This window comes from Ambystoma mexicanum, chromosome 1q (assembly GCF_040938575.1).
Source record: "Ambystoma mexicanum isolate Mex_15411 chromosome 1q, UKY_AmexF1_1, whole genome shotgun sequence".
NCBI lineage: Eukaryota > Metazoa > Chordata > Amphibia > Caudata > Ambystomatidae > Ambystoma > Ambystoma mexicanum.
Window position 1 is genome coordinate 639,848,166 of NC_090922.1, and position 25,058 is coordinate 639,873,223.

Consider the following 25,058-nt stretch of genomic DNA (forward strand, 5'->3'; position numbering starts at 1 on the left):
AAGGTTCTGATGCACTTCACCTTCTGTTGTCCTTCGTTGCGCTTTTCCAGCCACGCAAGCATTTTGCCTGCTTTTTCTCCCGTCTCGTGCAGCCGTGCTTTCATAGCAATGTGTGCCTTTTTGGCACAGTCCAAGGCTAAATTGCGGAGCTTCTGCTGTGCTTTTATAAGGGCTCTGTTTGTCTCCAGGGTGTCTCTGGCAATGTGATCTAATTCCTTGGACGTGACTTCACCTTCGGCTTCGGTGATTCTCTCGCGTTGTACCTTCTTTTTTGCCGAGGTCCATGAGATGATTTCACTGCGTAAGACTGTTTTCTACGCTTCCCATAGTGTGTTGGGGTCGTCAATCGAGCCTGTATTCAACTCAAAATAGTTGGAAGTAGCTGCCTCCATCTTTTCCTGAAGGCCCGGGAACCCCAAGTAGTAGGTGTTCAGCCTCCACAAGGGGAGCGGTCGTGGTCTTGCCGTTTCCAGTTCAAGTACCAGTGGGGAGTGGTCGGAGATCCCCCACGGGAGGAAGAATGCGCTGGATATTTTATGAATATTTTGGCTGGGTAAGAAGAAATAGTCTATTCTGGACATCGAGGCGTGTGCCCCAGAATGAAAAGAGTGCTGTCGAACCTCAGCGTGCAGGTCTCTCCACGCGTCACAAAGGCCCAGTGCTGACGCGAAGGAAGCCAATTTGGTGGTTCTTTTCCACTCTTGCACTGGTCAGGAGCTTGGCTTCCCTTGCAGCGCTCCGCCGACCGTTCCTGTATGTCACCGCCACAGGGGATCACTGTTCTTGCAGCTTCATGTTCCCAAGTTAGAACCTCCCAGGCTGTGCTGGCTTCACGCTGGCTGCTCTCTTTATTTCCCAGTCCTTTCTCGCTCTTTATTTCCTGTAGCTGGATCTTCCCCAGTGTAAAGTCAAATCCTTCTTTACTGTTGTTGAGATCATCTTTATGCCTCCGTGGGGCCAACTCTTGTCAGTACTATGTTAAGACATCCCGTTATCATTCTGCAGGTTTATACGGCTCTTCTTCATCTTAGTCATATTAATTTGTGGATCAAAGACGGAAGAGATATTACCATAACGGACAGTAGTGTTATCAGGGATTTCTAACAAGGACTTGGTCCCAAGGGAAAAGGGGTTAGGGAGTTCCTTCACAGAACAGGAGTCCTTATCTCCATGAGGGGAGTCTCTCCCTGTGAAGCACCGCTTTCCATCAACCCTCAGGGGACTGTTGGGTAGCGGCCTCACCTCCCTAGCCTCACAGGAAATGGCTCCCCCCCTGAGGAGAATTGACAAGATCATGTGAATTGTAACAGCACAAGCTGGCTGCAGACCCATGAGAAGAACAGAAACAGCATTCATATCCATAAGGGATGATCTAAAAATCAAGCATCACATCAGGACCAATACTACTAGATCTATCAGCAACTTTCAACACAGTCCACCCCAAAATACTCATCAAAAGACTCCAAGAAATAGGAATCGGCAACACATCGTTATTATGGTTAACATCCTTTGTAGCATAAAGAATATAAAGAATATGGCTAAACCCCTTCAACTCAGCACCCTGCACAACAACCTGCAGAGTTCCACAAGGCTCATCATTCTCACCACTGCACTTCGACCTCTACATGACCCCTCCCATCAACCACATGCAAACACATGGGGCCTCATTACAAGTTCGGCGGTAGCCGTGCTGGAAAAACCAGCAGGCTGCCGCCGGACCCGAAATACCATTCCGCCTCCGTGATTTCCGGAATCACTGGGGCATTAGAACCCAGGTGACCCGGTAATTCCGGAGGCGGAATACCGTAAATCCCCATTCCCAAGGAGTCCCATAGGACTCCATGGGGATGGGGACAATGGAAATACTTGGTCCGTCTATGACAGAGCCGATGTTTCCATTTCTGCCTGCAGGCGGGTGGCGTTACTCCCACCAGGTCAGACCTGGCGGGAGTGACACCACCCACCTGCAGGACTAGGAATCAGCCAGTCCAGAAACAACGGTGGCGCCGGATTTACCGACACCGTTGTTTACGGACTGGCAGGGTCATAATAAGGCCCATGGTCTCACTTACTACAACTATGCAGATGACAAACAAATTATCTACACAATCAATACTAGTGGAGAACTAGACCCAACCCCTTATCAACTGCCACACAGAAATAAACCATCGAATGAGTACCAACAGCCTTAAACTCAAGCCGAGGAAATCATGATTACACCCAATGACCTGTCAAACCAACACCACATTCCATGGCCTACCGAAATGGGAAATCGACCAGAACCTTACAAAGTGGTTGAAAACCTCCGAATATTAATGAGCAATGACTTAACAGTCAAACCGAAAGGCAACACAGTAGGAAAGAAGTGCTTCTTCCACCTCAATGTTCGAAATTGAGGGGAGCTGGGAGCTATTTAACTCCTGCTTCTAGCATATTAGAACCTGGTAAACTTGAAATCAACAGCTACCAGAAGATACTTTTGGCCGCTAGGGCCAACTGGTGCCTTCTAAACATGTAAATGTGACATTAACTTTGAGTATTTGAGAATGTTAATAAAGAAGAATTAGAACACATCTAATACACTTTTTAACACAATGGTTCATACAAAATGGACAAAAGGTTAAAGGAGCATCTCTGGTAGCTCCTGGTTACCCTGCGGTTGCTTCTGCCTACAGGGTGATGCCAGACACCCAGGAGCTCGTTTTAGCTCCTGCTCATCAAATCACAATTTCAAAACTTGCACCTACACACAATCAAGCAGATACTACCTTTCTTCACCTTCCCACATAAACACTCACCGTTATCTCCCTCGTCATGTCAAGAATAGACTACTCCAAGAGCATCTATCTTGGAATGCCAGCCTACCTTATTAAGAACCTCTAGCAAATACAGACCACAGCAGCAAGACTACTCCTTAGACTCACCATGAGAACCCATTACACCAGCACTGAGAACCCTCCATTGACTACAAGTCAAAAAAATACTTTTCTTCAAAACACTGCATAACCCAAAGAAGAATTCCCTTAAGGGGAGTGTAGACAGCTCAGGGACCTTGTGGGAATCTTTTCGAGGTGGTAATGAGAGGGAAAGCAATGGGGAAGATGGGAAGAATACGGAAGTACTTGCTACGGGAGGCATACGAAAGGACTTGCTACAGGACATCACTTGCATAGAAGCACAAATGGAAGCACCGACAGGGGAAGGGAAGCAAACTGGGGGGTGTGAGAAGAGGCTGGTGAAGCTCAAGCAGGCCTGCATTACAGTCTCGGAGCGCCTGGGTATGTAAGATTACAGAAAATCCACAGAGAGGCTCCATGAAACAGGGGATAAGCCCGGGTGATTGCTAACATGGCTGTGCCGCACAGAGGAGAGGAGGAGCACGATACGCACTATCAAATGTGAGGAGGAATGCAGAGCCCAGAGCAAGATCAATGCAGTCTTTAATCGGTTTTACTGGCACTTATATAATGCTGGTAAAGAGGGCAAAGCCAGAGATCTAGATGATGTCTGGATGGAGATTGACCTGCTCCGCCTGGAGTGGGAGCAGGCGGAGACGCTTGATGCCCCATTCACGGTGAAGGAGTTGCAGGCAACCATACACACACTGTTTTCGGACAAGACGCCAGGTATGAACGGTTCCCGGCAGAGTTCTACAGAGAGTACGTGGGGGAACTCACGCCCCCCCCCTTTTTCAGATGCTGGAAGAGGCGTACGAGGTGGGCCTACTCCCGGCAAGCCTTCGAGAGCCTATCATAGCGCTGATACTAACATCGGGCAAGCAGCCGCTTGAGTGTGGATCGTACAAGCCGCTCTCAATGATAAATCAGGATTGCTAAATCCTCGCAGCAATACTGGCGAACAAACTGAAGGGTGTCATTGGCACGTTGATACATTCCGATAAAATTGGCTACGTCCCAGGAAGAAATACGTCCTGGAACCTGCACAGGTTACACCATTTAATAGACAAAACAAAGGAGGAAGATGCACAGTATGCAATGGCCTTGGACGCAATGAAAGCCTTCGACTATGTGAGGTGGGACTGGCTGCATGCAGAGTTGCAATGTTTTGGAGTAGGGCCGCGTTTCATGCAGTGGGTCCATTTATTGCATGAGAAGGCGAAGGCTTGGCTGAAAACTGGGAGACACATCTCAGAAGCGTGCGATCTGGGCAAGAGAACTAGACAGGGTTATCCACTCTCCCCTATGTTGTTTATCATGGCACTTGAGCCGCTGGTGGCCATCCTTAGAGCAGACTTCAGGAAATCTGCATACCAATTGGGGCGGACAAGCACGTGGTTTCACTGTACGCAGAGGATATTTTGCTCTATATGCAGAACCCAGAATCAAATCTACCCTACATGCTGGAAGTACTGGACAGCTTTGCAGAGCTGTCTGGTATAACTACAAGTAAAGCAAAGTCAAGGCTGTTCCCATTGACCGGCCTAGCGGCGCTTGGGCAGCAGCACCTACCGAATTTAGGCATACAGTGGTAGGGGGACACCTTTCGGTATTTAGGGAAGGACATTTACCATGACCCTAGGACGGGGCACGAGGTGAACACAGTGAGGGTGTTCTGAACAGTAGAGAGATCCATGGAATTCTGGCAGAGGATACGAGTATCTATGATGGGTCATACTGATTAAAATGGTGTTGCTGTTGCGCCTGTTGTACCACTTTGTGAATATACCCTATGAGATCCTGGGAGCATTTTCTTGTACACTCAACTCAGTGGTGAGGAGATTTATCTCGGGGGTGGGAGGCAGAGGTGCCAAATTTCACTGGACACACTGAGAAGGGACTACAGGGATGGAGGAATTAGGCTGTCACATTTCCAAGCATACTATCCTACTGGTCAATTGCAAATTGTTGTGTTCTGGTTGGCCGACAGTCTCCCTAGATACAGAATTGCTGAGGGACGAAGTCACTGCATTCTATTTGAGGGAAGTGCTTTGGGTGGAGGGAGCTGACCTGGTTAGGACTTCTGCCCTGGTGGCATAGGGACAAAGAATGTGAAATAGACTATGGAAGATGATGGGCAGACAAGACCCGTACTCTGGCAGTATATCACTGTGGCAATTTGTGGGGGGAGCCGGGAGCTGGTGCGCTACATTAGACTCTAATAGGAAATGAAAGGGGTCATCACTTTGGGGGATTTGTCACGATCAGATGGCCCTACATAAAGGAGGGATTTGCGGGGACTCCCTCTATGACTTAGCAGAGGGTGGCCACATGGTATCTAGGCTCTATGATATGATCCTGGACTCGTTAAGCAAAACCATAACTCTAAGTGCTTGACAAGTTGCAGAAGGAAGTAGGCCAGGTCTTTCGAGGAAGGAGAGTAGGCCAGGGTGATGGTGTATGCACGTAAGGTCTCTAGGAACGCCAGACTTAAACAGCTACAGTTGCTAATTACGCACAAAGCCTACACACCCCCACATGCCATCTCACGGGTCCCGGGAGCAAGAGAGCAGGGCTGCCCAAGGTGTGCAATATATAGATATTTTGCACATGTTTTGGTCAAGCAATCCGGGAATTGTGGCAGGGAATTGTGAGTAGAATCTTGAATGGTGGGATAGATATACGCGAGTGGCTGCCTGAGGCGAGCCTGCTGGGGTTCCCAAGACGGCCCTCTGAACCCTATATTACAAAGATAAAAGATCTCATCTGCATCATGGCTAAGCGCAGGCGCAGGATAGCATTGGCTTCGAAGTCTACAGGAGGCCGCCACATAGAAGCAAGGTGGGGAGACCTCCAGAGATTGGGAGAGGTAGAAACAGTAGTGTGGCATAGGGTGGTGTGCAGGGGACAAAGGGAGGTCAGTGATGATGTCACTGTGGTATTACCCAAATTGACCTTTTACAATTGACTTTTATTTTACTTTTTATATACTTGTGTGGGGTGGGTATGGGGTAATAAATAGTATAATGGGATTGGGTAGGGAGTTGCGGGGGGTTTGGACTGAGTGAGGGGTTGTGGGGGTATGTCCTAATTGACCTTCATTTCACAATCAATTGTGCATAAGGTCAATTCACCTGCAGTCAATTGTGAAAAGGTCAATTAGTATACATACGGCACAGCATGGAATTAACTGGTTCGGGCGATGTTTGTACCCTCTGACGACAAGCCGCCGTGAAGCCTATGCCAAGAGGATGCAGGATATACAGCAGGGAGGCAGCAGAGCAGTAAAACCTCAGGAGGAGCCAAAAGGCTGGAGGGAAGGAGGGGGAAGGATATGAATGGCATGCATAACGTTGGTTAGTTTTTATTTACATGTTGGGGCTGTTGCGCCAGGTTCATCTGAGTGCCAGTGGACAAGTATGAGCCGACACAGACTTGGGGGAGAATATCAGATGTAAGAATCAGAGACTCATGGGTACATGATGTGGGTGGGGATATGGATATTAATATGAGAATGCTAGATCCTTAAGAATACATAGTTTACAACATGTGATTATTTTCTCTCCCTACCTCTGTTCTGATGGCACACAGCAGTCTGTTTTATTATGGTTTTACTGTATTGTCTCCCGTTGTTCTATGTTGAAGAAATGCAATAAAGAGGTTTAAAAACAATATATTTGTAAAAGGTTGCCTCAATACCACAATAAAATACTAAAGTATAACTTTCAGTGGGTCCAGGAGACTGCAGGTCAGTGTTTCCATGCATGGCCGGGGGAGGAAACATTCGATAGTAAAATAATAGAAAACATGTTTTCATGTTTATTAACAAAATACAAAGGCTCAAAGTTAAAGAGCAGGCAGAATATATTCCGTCTCTGAAAACTGTATGAGGAAAAGAAGGGGGAGCAAATGAAGGAGGGAGAGGGGACAGAGGACGGACCAAGTTCTCCATCTCAGCCCTATTGTGTCTATCTGAAATTACAGTCAGCGGCGGGGTATACAAACGGGCAGCGGAACCCAGGAGGGGGAAAAAAGAGACAGAGTAAAAGAAGGATATAGACACACGACAGGATGAGGCACATAAGAGGGGTGAGAGGAAATACTTAGCGGACAGTGAGAAGAACACGCAACCACAGGTGGATGCACATTATTTAACGAAGCAGAGAGGGTGATACAGGAGGAGGATTGGATGAAAAACAGAGCGAAGGGGGAATGGTTGTTGGGGAGGAAAACATTTAGACTGATAAGGAACAAGAAGAAGAGAAAGAGACGGAAGGAGGGGACAAGAATAGTGTGGCCTCAGATGAGGAAGGAGCAGGGGAGATTTCAGTGATAGAGGGGGGACAAGTGGACTCCTGAAAAATATTCGAGAAGAGGGAGAAAACAAAGACGAGAGGACAGCAATGAGGACTGGTCCACCTCCCTTCGTAGCAGGAAGGAGAAGGTAAAGTAGGTCTGGCTCAGGCCACAAAAGGGGGAAAGGGAACAGGGCCCAGGGCAAAGCAGATGCTGCTGTTCCAAAAGGGGAAAGGGGATGCACATTACGTACCATGGCAGACAATGGACCGAGATAACCTAATATGTAGCCTACCGTCCCTTATGGCAGGGGCCAGCAAATGGATACAGGCGCTCAAGAAAAAGACAGCCGAGGTGACAATGGCAATAGGGTATATGAAAGGTTTATTCGCTGCCATACTAGGAGAGCAAGGGGACAAAATATGGGACCAGGCAGGGTACAAGGGTGTAAAATTAAGAACTAGCGCACATGATGGGGCTCCAATAAAGAACTGTCGAGCACACGTATGGGAGGTCCTAAGAAGCATATACCCAGATAACTAAGAAAAAGGAACAGTAATGGCACATAAAATGGAGCCTGACAAGGACCCCACAGGATACATAAAACAGGTGCAGGATCTCTAGGTGTAAGCAAGGCATGCTATCAAGAATAGACAGACACAAGGGATCACAGTTCAAGGGTGTTTATTAAACTATAGGTAGGTTGGGAAAATGCCTAATCTAAACCTAAATCTAAGATGGGAGCAAGCTACAACCATCAAACAACAACAAGGCATCTTGTCAAATAAAAGGGCCTATGCTTAAAAAAATGTATTGCCAATCCTTAAAACTAAATACCAAAAAAGAGTGTGGGATAGGGTTCACAAGAAAGAAAGAAGTGTTCACAAATGATAAGTCAGGATTTGGTAGCCTGGGGCCTCCATTCCCCACATTTGAACTCCGGAGCCCAGCACACGCTTGGGCTTTGCCAGCACGAGACTACAGTTCCGTTCTCAGTTATCAGGCGCTCCGGTGGTTACTTTTCTATAAAAGGTCTCTTGCCTCCGAAGACCTGATATGTTCAAAATAACCAACAAAAAGTTCCTTTCCATATGCACGTTGGGTGATTACTTTTTACCCTTGGATCTCCTTCTTCCGGGCTCAGAAACACAAAACGTTTGTAGGCGTACCAGGACCTTCGGTTGTTAAGTATCTTGCTTCCGAGGACCTGGTATGCTCAGAAAAACAAACAAAAAGATCCTCTCTGATTGCACTTGGGGTGATGATTTGTCATCCCTGAGTTCCCCTCTTCTGGGCTTAGACCCCTCTCAAATACCAGCCTCCTTCCGTTGGGTTCACTATGGTTTGTATCATCTTTAGCTCTAGGTCCCCTCTCGAACATTGTATTCAAAAGATTTTGCCTATGATATTCATAAGTCGTTGAGTGATGGCTTTCTACCCTAGGATCCCCCTCTGCCAGGCTCAGACCCCTCTCGAATGTCAGCCTCCCTCCGTCGGGTTCACTGTGGCTTGTATTCAAAGATATTTTCACCTTTCGCATTCACAAGTCTTAATGTCTTTTTAAACAGTTCACTGTGGACATCCCTCTGTCGGGTTCACCCTTTGTCAACACCATGTTCATTGGGCATCATGCTTCGCCCAGTTCTGTAGGCATAGATCTGTTGGGTGCACTTTGGACATTCTTGCAGTTCCTGCTACTTTCTCACTATGCAGGATTCGCTTCCCTTAGTTTTCCAATGGTTTGTCAGTCAAAGACTTTCGACGCTACAGGGGATTTTGCTAGACCCCTGCATGGCCTTCTGGTTTTGGTGGCTTTAACAGTTGGGGAAATTAACCAGAGTCTCCTGAGTGAGCACCCACGTGGTGCCGGACCCCTCTGCAGCTGGTTTTCCCCCTGAAGAGGTAACAGTTCTTTAATTTCCCTTTTGCATTGCCATTTGCAACTTTTGTTCAACACAGTTCGGTTTCTTATCCATTCTTCCTTCGACTCACCGGCTGTACGGTATGGATGGTACCACGGTAGCAAGCATCTCTTCCTGTCCTGATTATAATCATAGGAGGGCTCATGAACAACACACGCAGGCTATTGTTCGCGGTTTTACGATTCCTTTAATGGAGGCTTTGCGGGCCGAGTTCAGAAAAGGCAAGGTTGCTCCTCTCTTTGTTGCCCCTTCCGTTCTCGCTGCCTTTCTACTCCTCTTGAACTGCCGTACTTGGATAGCTGTCTCGTTGTGTGGTTTACCTTGCTCGTGTGCTCCACCTTTTATCCCTGTAGGGAAGGAAAAGGGATGTCAGGTGTGTGTGATTCCAGTCGATTGCCTGACTTTGCCTGACTTTTGTGTTGGGACATGGCAGGTAAACGGCTTTGGTGTTAGTCTGTTTTCTTTCGTACTGTGTAAAAGTGTTCGTGTCAGAAAGAGGGGTTTGTGAGGAGAGTTTCTGAGTGCCCTACGTGGTAGGATGGGGAAAAGGTGTTGGAATAAGCGAGATACTGCATCTCACCCGTCGGTGTCCCACTTCCACTCCCTGAGGACCACCTATCCAGGTGATCCTCCCACACTGGTCCACCCCAGGAACGGATCCAATAGCAATGGCTGTGTCCTGGCTATTTGGATGACAGATCCCAAAGGACTAGTAGGTGTGACACCTTCAGGTTTCTCACACTTTGGATGCAGGAAACCCGAAGGTGCTGGGACGAGTGCATACCCTTGTTTTACCACATACTGGTCAAGGGGTTACCAACGGACATCCAGTCATCATTAGACAAGATTGTGAGAATAGAATCGTAGGGATGGCCAGAGATACAGGCAACGATAGTACACTATTGTAAAAGAAAGCAGGAGGGCGAGAGGCATCTGGCAGAAAATTCTGCAAAGGCAGAAAACAAATTAGTACAAACGGCACTGGCACATATAGAATGGAAGGGGCAATGCTTGACCCGACGCTGCCACAGTGGCACCCGTCCAATAGGGATGCGGTTCCAGTGGGGAATGCACCATAACAGGGTGGGGTCACGTGTAACCACAGCACATACCACAGTGGGGAGCCCCCCAGCAAGGAAATTACATGCAAGGTGGATTCTTTCTGATGGGGAGAGGGTACCCACAATGAGGAAGAAGGGGAGTCTACAGGGGAGCAGGGTATAGGGTTTTCAGGCCGTGTTTTATATATGGGAACATGGGGCATTTCATGCGCACATGTCCTTTCAGGTAACAAGCTCAGGCACAAGCGATCCAAATGGCGCAGCAGCAGCAAGGATTTGTCATGGCATAACAGCAGTGGCCGCAGATGCAGACCCACCCAGCCCAGCTGCCGCCCCTGCCTTCTGTGTCGGAAAGTGGATCATCAAACAGTGCAAATGTTGCAAAGGAAAAGTATGATATATAACGGCTGCTAATAAAATTGGTGATGAGATAGTGGATTAGAGAGGCAGCTATCGGGGGGGTGTGGCCAGCGGGCGCAAGATGTGGAGGTAACTCCCCAGAGCTCCTGCTGCTGCCGGACTAAATCCTGCATTTATCCAGCGCACAGGGAGTCAACCAATAAACCAGGGGCAGATCTGGGCACCGGAACACCGCGACAGCCGGGAGAGCAGTGTTCCGATCTGGAACGGAGGGCTGCAAGCCATTCATCCACCACAAGACGCTCCAATGTGATACAAGGCGCGTAAGACAAGATGGCTGCTGCCCATGCACCCTGAGTTGGAGACGGTGCAGCGGGGTGCAGGCTCTGATCCGGTTAGATAAGCCGTTTGGAGATACAATTCTCTAACACCCATGAAACAATACAAGCCCAGTGTTGGGATATCATTTCTTGAATGGTTCTCCCTTTCATATATTGGGCTTTTGCCTCCTCTCTCAGGTTTGTTCAATTTTACTTGTTTTTCTCTCTGTGTCTCTTTAAGATGTGGGTACAACCAATCGTTCATGGAATAGCTTATGGGTCTTTTAGCTTCTTTACATACTTCACTTTGCTTACCCATGGTATAGCTTTTAGAGTTATTAGCATTTTCACATACTTCACTTTGTTTACAGATAGCTACTTCGAAGCAGTGTACACTTTCAGGCAACCCGGTAACCTAATCCACCTACTTGGGTTTACCGGGTGCTCCAAGTGTCTTTTGCGGCTCTCTGCTTCTGTTCTCTTGGAATTGTGGGCTTGGTGTGCAACTTGTCATCCGCTGAGCCTCTGCCAGGCAGGTCTTCTGTTTCTGCTGCCTTTCTCTCTCGGGCAGCGTATCCTCTGCATTCTGGTTTCTTCTCCTGCTGGGTGGATTTGCTTCGGTAGTGTTTCCTGCTGCGTCTTCTCCCCAACGTTCTGGCCAGTGCTTGTGCAGGTAACCGCGCAGTTCAGCATCTGCAGCGCTCTCTCTCATTGCTATCGGCTGTGCAGGTTTTAAATTTCCCGGTCTGATTAAAGAGTTTCCAAAGACTAGACCGCAGTGTAGGTTTCTAAGCCTTAGTGATCTTTACTGTTCTTTGTCTCTTCCTCGTCTCAGTATTTGATAGATGATTCTTTATGTGTTGTTGAGGAAGCTAGTATGGGATTCTATCAGGACTAATCATTACTGCTCCCTCTGGTCATCATGTTGGGGAATATTAATACTGGATTCAGTACATGGATGAGGATGAGCGGTGCAATAAACCATCAAGGCTTGAGGAATAGAGGGAACATCCCCAAGAGGGGATGGAGGGTATGTGACTTTTCCCAAAAGCATCCTTGATTCTACCAGAGGGTTGCTCCCCCCAGGTGGTGCTCCCTCCTATAGCCACCCCCAGGGTCAGGTAGTGGCATCTGTCCCCTGGAAGCATAGGGAGAGACCACCTCAGGGAAAGGAGTGAGGACATTACTAGATTCATCACAATTACTAGTCTGGAGTTTAGTGCAGTGACTTCCCATTTCCTGGCCTTACGGTTCAGAACTCTTGTTCCTATGGGAGAACATTTGCAGTGTGCCCTGTTCCTAAACTTACAGTTTTGCTGTTCCCTCTAGTTTTTCACCTCAAAGTACTTTTCTGTGAAATTCTTGTTCCCTGAGATTGCTCCCTTTAGAGCAGTCCCAGTTCCACCTCTAGTTTTTCCTACATAATGTGAGAACATTGAGCTTACTCTTGCGTTTTCCGTGCCATTACCATCCAGGTTGAGGAGGGTAATGTTTGGTTGGTAAATTTTTTCCTTGTGCCGCTTCCTTGGTTTGCTCTTGCAAATTGGGAGTGGTATGACTGAATACACCTCCATACATGCATAGGTATATCTTTCTGTCCTGTAAGTAATATTCCATCTTTGCTCCTTGTTTAACCTAGACATGTATTAGGTTTTCCACCCTTTGTTTCTTGAGGTTCTGGAGGCCGAGCTGCCAACCCATGTGGGCTTTATTGTTGCATTAGTATTGTTTTTAGGAGGTTGTCTTATATAACACCACCAACCCAAAAGCTGCTAGTTCATAGGCCACATTGTTGTCTATCCCATATGTGGATTTTGGTGTAAAAGAAATTGGGGGTGAGGAGCTTGGCAAGCTTTAGCGTGATCATAAGGAGCATCTATCTAGTTTTAGTATCTGTGCAATACCTCCTGGGTGTTAGTGCATATGTGGTATCGGCTCAGAGAGCATTTTGTGATTGGGGGTAAATCCATCTGCTCTCGGCCACATTCTTTTTGCCAATATCCTAGTCTGATGTCTCCCCTCGAAATGTTATACAACTGTGGAATTAAGCCATTGATTTTGTTACCTACATTATGATTATTATACGCACTGAATTTTGGAAACCCTAATGAAAGTGATCATGGGAATGTATTTTCCCAAATGTCAAATTAGAAGCTGGTGCTCCTGATACAGACAGTACCCTGGCAGAAACAACTAATTTTGGAAATGTTTCCATTCCTAGTTGGGAATACCCATGAAGGAAAACAAGCTTAGAAGCCAGTGACAGCCGAAGAGGGCAACAAGCTGGTGGTAGATCTCTTTCCGCGGCTGGGGCCTCCCTCTGGAACAGCCTCCCTGAACCTTGAGGAGAACCATTTCCGGTTCCGGAAGCACCTCAAAACCTTTGCTTCTGCTTTCTCTCCTCCTCTCCCCTGCTGAATTTCTTGCCGAAACTGTACTGGTTACCTGGCCACCCTCTGATCTCGGGCCAAGGTCCTTTCCCCCACGAGTTACACACCTGCACTGCATCCCTGGCAACCCCTGCACTTGGGGACTGTTTTCTGTACCCTACAGTCTCCCACCAGCACTTGACACCTACTGATGTCTGCACCTACCCTTGCTACCAGCTGGCCCTACTTCACTTCTCTTATTGTTATTTATTCTATTATCCCATGTACTGCACTGTCCCTTTCCCATCTCCCACTCCGCACTTTTCCTCTTCCCCCTCCCCTGCACTTGCGCGATCTGAATCACACTTAGCCTAGTAGGATCGCTGTCTCTGTCTTCCCTCTGTTCCCACACCCTGCTGCGTCGCGCCTTGAAACACTTGTGTATAGGTGCGTTATAAATGCCATAGATCATATAGCTTTGCATTTGTGTCTACTAATGGAGGTTAAGTATACTGAGACTCACTATCAACTACAACAAGAAAAAATAAGAACATGTCTCTCTTAAGGATGTTGTGTCTTAATGGTCACATTATGCCTCAAACAAATTTCATTCAACGCATAATGTCTACAGGAAATGTAATTACAACTCAATGAGGTTTCACCCCCTCCAATACTCAAAAAATGTAATCTGTGTTCGGAAAAATAGCGATTGGTGCAAATGATTTAGCTTGCTCTTACCTTCCAGTTTGATGACATCAGGGCAGTAGAAGTGGATGAGGGCAGCTAATGCACATCCATCCGTACCATCCTTGAGCAGATTCTCCACCAATGGAATGCAAGGACTCTGTTTGAGCAGTGTCTGATCCTTCCTGTATCGAGCCTGTCACACACAATGCAGAAAGCAAAGTGAACACCGAAATAGGTTAATTACATTTATATGTACAGGGTATTGCTAGTATATTTCTATCGTTCACAATTTAATGCAAGAAGTATTCATGATCAACTCAGAGCAGGGTCAGACTAAGTTCCTTTGGAAAAAGTGCATGCCAAATAATCAAGTGAACTGTCCAGGCCTGTGTGGTTTGGAAAATCATGAGTTTCCGATTGCTCGTATCTTGGCCTGGAGTGGAACAGAAAGGGTGCTTGTTGGGAACACACCAGAGTGGGCAGGCAAACTAGTCTTCAAACCTTTGCAGGCGGCATGGTGCCGCTCAGTAAAACTAAGCTCAGGAACAGACTTTTCAAAAGGGAAATACCAGAGAGACCAGGGATAGCAAGTCACCACCTCCATGTCCGCTTCAGATAAATGATGAACACAAATGAGCCTATGCGGAGAACAGCACACAGAGCACACATGTGGATAGAGCATAAGCTTATTGATCAGAAGAAAGGGCACCAGTGATTAAAAGCCCTGATGAGCCATGCACAGGGCTATGAAATGTATTATTTATTGTTTAATAGAAATTACAGGGAATAAAATGCATTTTTGGCAAAAGATACTTACAAAACCTGTTAACATTGAGTAATAGAAATTAGAACCCTGGGCCGGTCAAACCAAATGCCTTTCCTATTGGTCAATTTGCGGGCTATAAGAAACGGTATAGCTTGCAGTTTCATTGTAGCCCGCAAATTTGGCCTTTGCTGGTTTTGTAGCTTGGAAAGTCGAGCACTAACAGTGCTTCACCCCCTGTAGAAGCCTCCTTTAAAATAACATGTGCCTACAAATACCATGCTTTTTTCATTTTCTTTTAATGCATGATGGCTGGGGGTCGCAGCAAAGTCAGAGAGGGACCCCTTTACTTGTTCCTCACTCGCTGGGCCGGCCTTAGCGCCCTGCACAAATTGGTTCACCCCTCCACGCGCCCCCCTGGTCAGGGTGGGTGGGGAAGTGGGGGGTGCAGGATGCACCACATTTTTTTTCTACCTCCCCGCTCTGGCTAATGCATGAGTGCCCTATTCCAATGCAAACCGCCTTGCTCCTGCGTCAGAGCGAGGTGATAATCATGTGAATGGGGCATCAGCACCCTATTGTTATTAAATGCGCCCCGGGCGGGTGCATTTATTAGGAAAAGGGCACCTGCCGAGACTTCTCCCACTACGCCAGCTTGGGTGAGCCCTTGAAAGACTCCTCTGAGCTGGCGTGGCAGGGGTTAATGGCGTACTGGGGGGTACAGAGCCCCGGGCAGTCGCCTGGCCGGCCCTGCTCACTCCCCCCCTTCCGTGAGCCCGAGCACGCACCTCAGGCTATGCTCCCTCACGTAACTTCCCTGTGCCCCCTCCATCACTGTGCACTCATTCACCCTCCTCAACTATCCTTTCTCTGCTGCCCCAAACTCTTCCATGGTCCTCGCTTGCCTTCCCTGTACACCTCCGGTCTCCACTTTCTGTGTTCTCTCGCACACTCACACCTGCTAAGTCCTCCCTCTGAGGGCATGGTTCCAACCCCCCTACTGTGCCCCTTTATAAACTTAAAGGCATGGTCTAGTAAAAAATTTTATTTCAAAAATAGATAGGCCACATTAAAAAAAAAATACTAGCATCCTCCGTTTTAAAACTTCCTATGTAAAATTTTGAGATATTCAAGCTCAAAAGAAAGCACAAGGGCGCCGCCATTTTGTGAAATGGAGGCCCTCCTGTGCTGGCTTTTGCGGCACTAATGAAGGAAAAGCCAGCCAGCTGTAGTAAACAAAGTCTACCGCTGGGTGGCTTTCCCTTCATTAGTGCCGGGACTCGGAGGACGCGGACCGGAGACCAGAGCAGGAAAGCTGCAGCTGAATCTCGGTAAGTGCTATTTATTTTGTTTACAAAAAATAAGCACTAGCTGCGTTTTTTTTTCTAGGTTTTCCGGGCTGGAGGAGCCCGGAAAACTTACAAATAAAACCGCAGCTTTAAAAACGTTGTATTTATGTTTGCGGTCGCTTTTGAAGCGACCGCAAACATAAATACAACGTTATTGTGTTGGAAAATGCTGCGGTTTTTAAACCGCAGCGTTTTCCAACACAACCGTGTTGTGTCTGCCTGAATCTGCTTTACCATTTGGGGCTCTCGGGCTCCCCACGGAATCTGCTTTACCATTTGGGGCTCTCGGGCTCCCCACGGGGAGCCCGAGAGCCCCAAATGGAAAAGCAGATTCAGGCAGACAACGTAGCATTTCCCATTTGGGGCTCTCGGGCTCCCCGGGAGCCCGAGAGCCCCAAATGGGAAATCAGCTGCAGGTAGAAACACTACGCGGCATGTAAACACAACCACGTAGTGTTTGTACCTGCAGCTGATTTCCCATTTGGGGCTCTCGGGCTCCCTACAGGGAGCCCGAGAGCCCCAAATGGGAAATCAGCTGCAGGTAGAAACACTACGCGGCATGTAAACACAACCACGTAGTGTTTCTGCCTGCTGTGGCTTTCACTTTGGGTCTCCGGTGCTCCCGTGGGAGCACCGGAGACCCAAAGTGATAGCCACAGCAGGCAGAAACACACGCGGTTGTGTTGGAAAACGCTGCGGTTTTTCTTTCCAAGTTTCTCAGGCTCCTCCGAGCCTGAGAAAGGCTCGGAGGAGCCTGAGAAACTTGGAAAGAAAAACCGCAGCGTTTTCCAACACAATAACGTTGTATTTATGTTTGCGGTCGCTTCAAAAGCGACCACAAACATAAATACAACGTTTTTAAAGCTGCGGTTTTATTTCTAAGTTTTCCGGGCTCCTCCAGCCCGGAAAACCTAGAAAAAAAACCACAGCTAGTGCTTATTTTTTGTAAAAAAAATAAATAGCACTTACCGAGATTCAGCTGCAGCTTTCCTGCTCTGGTCTCCGGTCCGCGTCCTCCGAGTCCCGGCACTAACGAAGGGAAAGCCACCCAGCGGTAGACTTTGTTTACTACAGCTGGCTGGCTTTTCCTTCATTAGTGCCGCAAAAGCCAGCACAGGAGGGCCTCCATTTCACAAAATGGCGGCGCCCCTGTGCTTGCTTTTTCGAATTTTGAGCTTGAATATCTCAAAATTTTACATAGGAAGTTTTAAAACGGAGGAGGCTAGTATTTTTTTTTAATGTGGCCTATCTATTTTTGAAATAAAATGTTTTACTAGACCATCCCTTTAAATATTCCACATGGAATATTTCCCCCTCAAAAAAACAAATATTTTAAACATTTTTATTTTTACATAAACTTTTTGTGCGTTTGCCCATGGGTTCTAATAGCTTTATAGAACTCACCCTTGGGCCGTACCATCGTTATGGGCCCTGAAACCTTGTTAAAGGACCTCGCTTCGCTCTGGCCATTAACTCGGTCTTCAGTGCCCATAACGGCGGGTACTGCCTACCTGCAGGTCTATAAAGCTTTATTACACACCCAATCCTGATGCAAAAAATCACTGTGACGAGGAAGATGAGGCAAGGAGGCGAAGGCCCGCTGCTGACCCAACATACGCTGTACAGCATGGAAAAAAGGGAAGAAGGACTCCCTCTATGGTTGAACAGCCAGTCCTGGAGGAGCAGGGAAGGAGACACTGGCCGTACCGAAGTACCCAAAGACTGGAGGCCGGGATGCGGACTACAACAGGTACCCGAGAGCTCTTAGCGAGGCGAACCTGATCGGTGGCAGGGACACCGACAGCCAGACCAGCGAAGACCGATTAGAAAAAGACGTGGGCAGACGAAGGCGAGAACGAGATTCTGGAGCTGTGGCGACGTGAGAAGGAGAGCGCCGAACGCAGCAGGAGCTGAGGGGCTTTGCTCCAACTCCCGAAGACACCTGAGACCGCCCTGAGAGTGCCCAAAGGTAGGGAAAGGGCCAGACTGGTTAGGGGAAGATTGAGGGAGATGAGGAAGCTCCTAACGTCCTGAAAAGCCCAAGTGAGTGAAAGGGATCCTGTGCAATATAATACAAACTTTGCAAACTTTATAAAAAAACCTCCAATATTACAAGGGAATGAAAAAGGAAGCAAACAAATAGATACAAACTTTAACCCAATAAGAACCTCCCGAAGAGCACAAGGGGATAAGAAAGGGAATCTCCAACATAATACGATGTGTGTGAACCAGTTAACCACGTCCTGAGGGACACAAGGAAATAGGAGAAGAGGCAAACCATCCGCTATGAACATTGAGAGTGTACTTAGGTGGTACAGTACCTCGCAAAAGAGTATACCAGGTCTGTCCAAGTGGACACTAGGTAACGAAGGGGCAAGGATCCAACCAAGCCAAAGGAACAGGGTCTGGGACCCAGATAAAAGCAGGCAAAGCCCACCAGTGGACTTCATAAGGATCGACGACCCACCTCAATACCAGAAGAAGTATAATTAGTGGGCTGCAGCCCAAAACACAAATATCTTTGAAAGTCTAGAGTTGTGGAGTTCAAGCCTGGCAGGCGAGTAAACCAGACTTGATACACCATTGGAAAAGTCTACTGTGAGGTCTGGCATGTTAGTGAACCAGACCTGACAAGAGACTGGGAAGGATCAACTTTTGTGCTACGGACTGGGGAAGAGGAATCCTCAAAGGACTTTTGAAGAACATTACTTTGGTGAATAAGAGGACTAGGAACCCAGGAAGAGGTTCCCTCTCAGGAGAGCGGGGAGCTGGGTTATCTTAAAGTTGGTTGAACAGTGAACATTTTACAATTTGTGTGCAGAAGGACTGTGCTTGGTGTCAGCATCCAGAATGAAAGAGGCCTCCTTCTGGAATCAAGAAGGCACACACTTTTCCTTTTGTTAGATTGAGAGTGTACAGGATTGAAATAGGCTTATATATAGGCTTAGACACAGGACGGTGGACATATTTGTTTGACAGACATGCTGACCGGGTCCATAGTAGTCTTTTGTTGAGACAGGGCAACCCCTCATAGTAGTCAGGGACAGCTAGGCCTTTCCCCAACCCCTTTTCCTTCATTTATAAAAATAAAAGGGTTTTTAGCAATAAATATGCCACCTGTGTCTCGTTGCTCTCCTTCTGCACCCTTACACAGTCCAAAATGTTTGCCGGTCCAGATTCAAGGGTGCCGGTAAGTTCACCGGCACCCTTGTTTCCATGCCGGCAAACTATGGGTCTGCCTGCCGTAGCCACTGCGCCCGACAGGTCTGACCCTGCCGGGTGCAGCGGCAATGGTAGGGAGACAGTTCACAGAAGCCCCTGCACCGTTAAGAACGTTGCCGGCGCTTCCGGGTCCCCACTCCCATAGAGTCCTATGGGACAGTATGGGGATGGGGACTTACATTTTACCGGCGCCTGACTTCCCGGGCCGCAGGACTTGTAATCTTCCGGTGGCACCTGGAAGTCAGGCGCCGGTAAAATATTATGAATCCGGCGGCATCCCACTGGTAGCACTGACAGGGTTAACGCCGGACTCGTAATGAGGCCCAGAGAGTTGGAGGTACCTAATGAAAGAGCAAATCAAGAGTAGAGTAGAGAACGCAAGAAGAAGGGCGGTGGCAGAGAACTACGCAGTATTCAAAACGGATCTGAGGTCATTAGGGGCAATGCAAGCAAACAGGTTAACAATATTCATCTGAGGTGCACATTCAGAATAGGTTGGAGAGCAATGGGGATAAGATAAAAAAAACAGAAAGAGTATTGGACCAGGGAAAGGGGGGAGAAAGAGACCGTGAGGATAAAGCCCTCTTAGGTTGAGGTATTGAATACAAGCAATATAAAACCACTTTCCAATGGGGAATAAGCTAAATATTCAAACGCTTATGGCATTCAATCTGAGGGCAGAGAGATCAAGTCACCTAAATGAAAGCATTATTTTGATTGAGCATATGATGTGCAGGGATCACAGCATCCAGACTAAAACAGTAATAATGAAGATACTGGAGGAGAGCCATTGGCAGATGTATCAAGCAGTAGAGCGAGAACATGTTTGAATAAGAGATAATATAAGAATAACCATGGGAAGAGGGTCTGGGAGCGTCAGGGGTCAGTGATACAGAACACACAAAACAGTGGTAATAAATTACACCGTGGATGTAGAGGTTGTCAGGACTCAAGCCGAGTAGTGGGGTTACGTCCTGTGAGTGGGAAAGTTCTTGACCAGAAGGCTTTTGGTTCTTTCTTGAAAGTGAGGAGGCAATGCTAAGCATCAATTTGAATTCATATGATCCAGATTACTACTACTATATGCTGGTGTTGGTAATTGAGTAGCGGCGGAGACAGTGGGCAAACAGCGGCTATTTTTGTTTGTGCTTGGAGATGTGCATAGGAGGGTAAATGAGTTGCAATGGGTTGCCAGGAGGAACATTATACACTTATTGTGGCTGCCAGGCTATCTACAACTAAACACAGACACACACACTAACACACTTTAGGCATTTTCTGACTTTTGTGAGATTCCATAAATTGGTCAGAAGCATACCATGTTCACATTGGAATGGGAGTGACATACTGTTCCTTGAGTGTTCTTTTTTAAGGTGTTTTTATGGATGCATTCCTTACTGCGGGGTAGATTTAGCAATTATTGCATTTGCACTATTTCACCAAATGCGTGGTATGTCTGCCTATACATCTTTCTTTTCTTTTCTTTTCTTTTCTAATAATGTTTGGCAATTTAACATTTTAGATTATGTCTAAGGAAGCACACTGGACGCTGTGTATGTGTGCCATGGGAGGGTGAGGGAGCTAGAAGAGAAATCTTTGCATGTGTACACACGGGGGTGCATTCTGACACTCTAGGTGACTTGCTGTCCAGTGCACGCAAGAACTGGGCGAGTAGGTGGAAGCAGCATGCAAGGTGCATGGGATTTTCCTTGATGTCGAGTAAATCCATGTATGTGGTTATGCATTTGAGCTCTTCTATGGGGTTCCAAGGTGTGCACTTTCTTGGCTATAGTCATTCTGTTGGTTATACAACCGACGGAGTCGGTGCTGGCTTTGCTGAGAAACTTGGCAGAGCGGAGCGTGTCCCCTGTGTCTCTGGCTTTCCCCTCCTTAGTCTGGAGCTTCTCCGATATCAGTGATGGCGTCTCCGGCGTCATTTGTGCTGGACGCGTCTCCTCGGGTTTTTGATCCGGTGGTTATCCTCGTCCAGCGCATGCCTCCGTCACCATGAATTTTGTGATGGTGTAACCTGTGGAGTCCACAAAGGACACGTACCCTCCGGGTTCGGGTCTGACATCGGTGTATCCAGCGCCACCCGCGCTGGATGTGTCTCCTGCATGTTCGAGTCTCACAGCTTCGACCTCGACCCCTATCTCCACCTCACAGCTTATTCTGTCTCAGTAGTCCAGGGGCTCATATCCTATTATTTATCTAGTAATTTACTTCGCAATATTACAACAGAAAATGAAGAATTAAAAAGAATACGGAAAAGCATTGACCTAAACTTCAAGCCAATGGGCCTCATTCCGAGGTTGGAGGTAGTCATGGCGCTATTAGCGCCATGACTACCTCGAATACCGGTACCGAGTCCGCCCTCGTTCAATAGGGACTTACCGGTCTATTCCGACCTTTGCGGGACTGGTAAATCCCCATTGAAAAATCCATTACCCATTCCCATTTCAGCCCCCATAGGGCTCAATGGGAAGGGGGAAGGCGCTAATAACGGTACCGCAAATTGCGATACCGTTATTAACTCTGAAGTCCCTTAACGGGCCCCGTCCATAATGCCTAGTAAAACCAGGCGTTAAGGAAGGGACCCGCTAAGGGACCTCGGAATAGGGCGCAAAGGGATTACCGGCACTGATGTCCTTAACGGTTCCCGGTATCCCTTTGCGCCCACGTCGTAATGAGGCTCATTGAAACATTACTATTTGTTGAATCCACTATCAAACAACAACAATGTATGTTTGATACACAGGAATAACATGGGATACGTAATTCCTACAAATAATCTAAAAACATTTAATTATAAATGTGAACTAAGGCACCTCCTCACTTTCAAGCTGCCAGTTTCAAGAATGTGGAAGAAAACACAAATGTTTTATCAATGCGTAAGAAACATACAGCTTCCGTAAAGGGTGTTGAGCCCCGAGCATGGCTTTGGACAGATGTAAGATCATTGGCTGAGGGTTTCATCAGAGTTAATGGAGCATTAACACTTGCGTTGCGCCAATCGCCCTTGATTCAATGGTGCCGCTGCAACTACTACCAGAAACATCTGCATTTGCCTGGGCCTGAATCTAGCAAGAGAGGTCAAAATCCCAGGTACGGATGCAGTTTTGTGGTCTGTTTTTTTGCTACATTTGTCTATGACCGTTATGTAGGTTGACAGAAAGAGGAGTGTACCATATAATCATGATTACCTTTCTCATAGATTCCTTCCTCCATGTAAGGGTGGACAAAGTACTTTACAACAAGCAATTTCTTATGCACATCAAAGAAAAGAGCAAAATCAGCTATCATGGTAAAATAGTAATATGCGCATTGAACAAATAGGTTGTCTAGGTAAAAGGCAAGTCGTGCACAAATAATGCCAGAACTGGAGACAAGGGCAGTGCTCTAAACGGTCTACACACGAGCGGCTGAACAGACCAGCATAGATTGCTCAACGCTGCATGAGGCTCATCTTCCCGTAATCTGGAAATCCCACGTAGAAGCCGGCCCTGTAGATTTTATAATGTAAAGTTCCCAATTTAAACTTGATTCAGCAACGAACACGCTTCCTTGCACATCACGTGGGATGCGATTAATATGCTCAAAGAGAGAGGCTCAACTCAGCATATGAACAGCCAAATTCTGTAGTAGCTGGACTCTTCTTACCTGTCTCAGTCACATATATACATGGGGGCATTTTGCCAGTACAAACCCCTCCAGATATATATTAGGATTAACAATGTGAGGCTTTATGAAGGCATAAGTTACATGAATCCACTTAGTTTTCAGAGAGAACAAGGTCTCAGCTGGACTGTGGCAGTACACCCTGAGGATGCATCTGGAGGTTACAGTTAAAGAGAACTCCTAGCAGGAGCGCACACAGTCAGTCAGTTCTCTGACCAGAGATGTATTATTTAATCATTTCTTTGTGTGGGCTTAATTTGAGTCAACAATGGTCTTGAGGCTACCTCTGAACACCAATCCAGAGGTTTGTGTATTTTAAGGATTGCCTGAAATCAATCACGCACCAAATAAAGTGAATGAAATTGCCTAAACAATACACTGAAAAAGGGCAACGGCACCCAAAATGGCGCAGGTCCAAAAAACACTCAGGTGCTCAGGGTAACCTACTTAGTCCAGCTAAGTAGGAATGGCATTCTGCATTATAAGGAGGCCTCCCTGCTTCTTGAACAACTATCCATTTTGTGAAGCATAGTAGCACAGCATGTATTTAAATGTACTTTTAAACCCGAGGACAATGCAATTCCTATCTCTAATCTTCAAATATTTGTAGAGTGGCACATAGCTTACAGGCATAGCTCTTGTATGTGAGGTGTAATGTGTTAGTGAAGTTGGTCTAGCTGTATGCACTGCAAAAAGTGGGAGCTGTGTGGGGCTCACTTTAGTTTAGCCGATTAGCCATGTTTGAACCAACTGACATAGTATTCAAACACTAGGCTTCCTCTCGTAATTCACTGGCCACTGGTATGCTACCACACGGCTGGGGAAACAACATACACATCATGGGCCATATGTATTTGCATAAAATGTATATACAGATGTTTGAATCCTCTCTGTGTGCTTAGTTATATGGACATGCGGTGCCACACGACTTATGTGCTTGCGACCTACCTCAACTTTCACTAAAAATGTGCAGCAAAAAAGCAGGACTTTCCCAACTTCATGTTTACAATGCTTGCTGAGGACAACCGTCAATCTTTATTTCATAATCTGTTAAGGGATTTAATGCGTGCAGCTGCCTTAGAGTGACCATATCACTTTACACGATATCAATAAGATGTTAATGTTGCACAATCTGTGTGAGAAAAGTTGCCAATATGAATGTCAAAGCTATGGAAGGAAGCCCAAAAGTACACGTCCCATCTGGATTCTAAAATAAAATCACTCTGCACCCAAAAATTAACGTTGATCTCACACATGGACAACGACAGGAAGAACACCCATGTGCTAACAAGTATTGAACAAGCAATAGCTGGCATTGTGTTTACAGTTGTTGAAGATCCATCTGTCATCAACTGAGCCCGAACCCTGGTACTATTCTCTACCTTCATTTTAGACTTTGTGGGAGGAAGTCGCTTTAAAAACCTCTGCAGTTGGGCTCAGAGAAGTTCTGTTGCCGGGGAGTCCAGCTTGCTATTCAATGTGTTTCCTGGAGGTGCTGAATGTGGGATTCCCTAGAACCCCTCTTCTCATCCCTGTGTCTCTTGTTAGAGGTTCCCGAACATGGAAAGTGTAAACAGACTCCAGCATGGGCAATTGTCTTCTGGGGAAAGTGAGACTGTTATGCCGCTCCCTGTAGCAACTTCCACCTCAGCCCTTTGTTATGCATACAATGCAAGGACCTGCTGGCGAACTGCGGCGGGAACCACTACAAGCAGGGCTTCCACTCAAGAATGCTGCACTTCCTTTGGTGCTAACTCAAGGTTTGGACATAAAAATGCTTACCAAGCTCCCAAGGTGTGGTAGACTCGTCCACAGTCAAAGACACCATCACACTTCTGTCTGACTACTAAATGGCGGGAAAGCTATTTACGCCACTCTGCGCCTCCACAACACCAATAATAAAACAAATTTACCACAGGAAACAATGATGAGCTACAGCTGTTAAACCTTAGTGTTGGAGGGAAACCATGTGCGAAAGAACGCGTGAAGAGGGGTAATAACCAATCATCTCCAGGGAAGAAATCAAAAACTGGGAATAGCCAAACAAAATCTTTATTAGATCGTAATGCTAGTCAGGAGTACTATAAAAGCACCCAGGTCTCTGTAGTTGGAGGGTGACACTGGGAAACAGGCA

The 25,058-nt window shown here is 46.9% G+C and overlaps 1 protein-coding gene across 4 annotated transcripts in view; it reads right to left on the bottom strand.

The window, feature by feature from the left end:
* CAMSAP2 (calmodulin regulated spectrin associated protein family member 2) overlaps window positions 1-25,058 on the bottom strand; it is an 820,267-nt gene that overhangs the window by 271,976 nt on the left and 523,233 nt on the right. For all 4 annotated transcript variants that reach the window (XM_069641228.1, XM_069641227.1, XM_069641226.1 and 1 more), the window contains one exon: window positions 13,964-14,105. In XM_069641228.1, coding sequence (XP_069497329.1) covers window positions 13,964-14,105 — 142 coding nt within the window. The remainder of the gene's footprint in view (window positions 1-13,963; window positions 14,106-25,058) is intronic.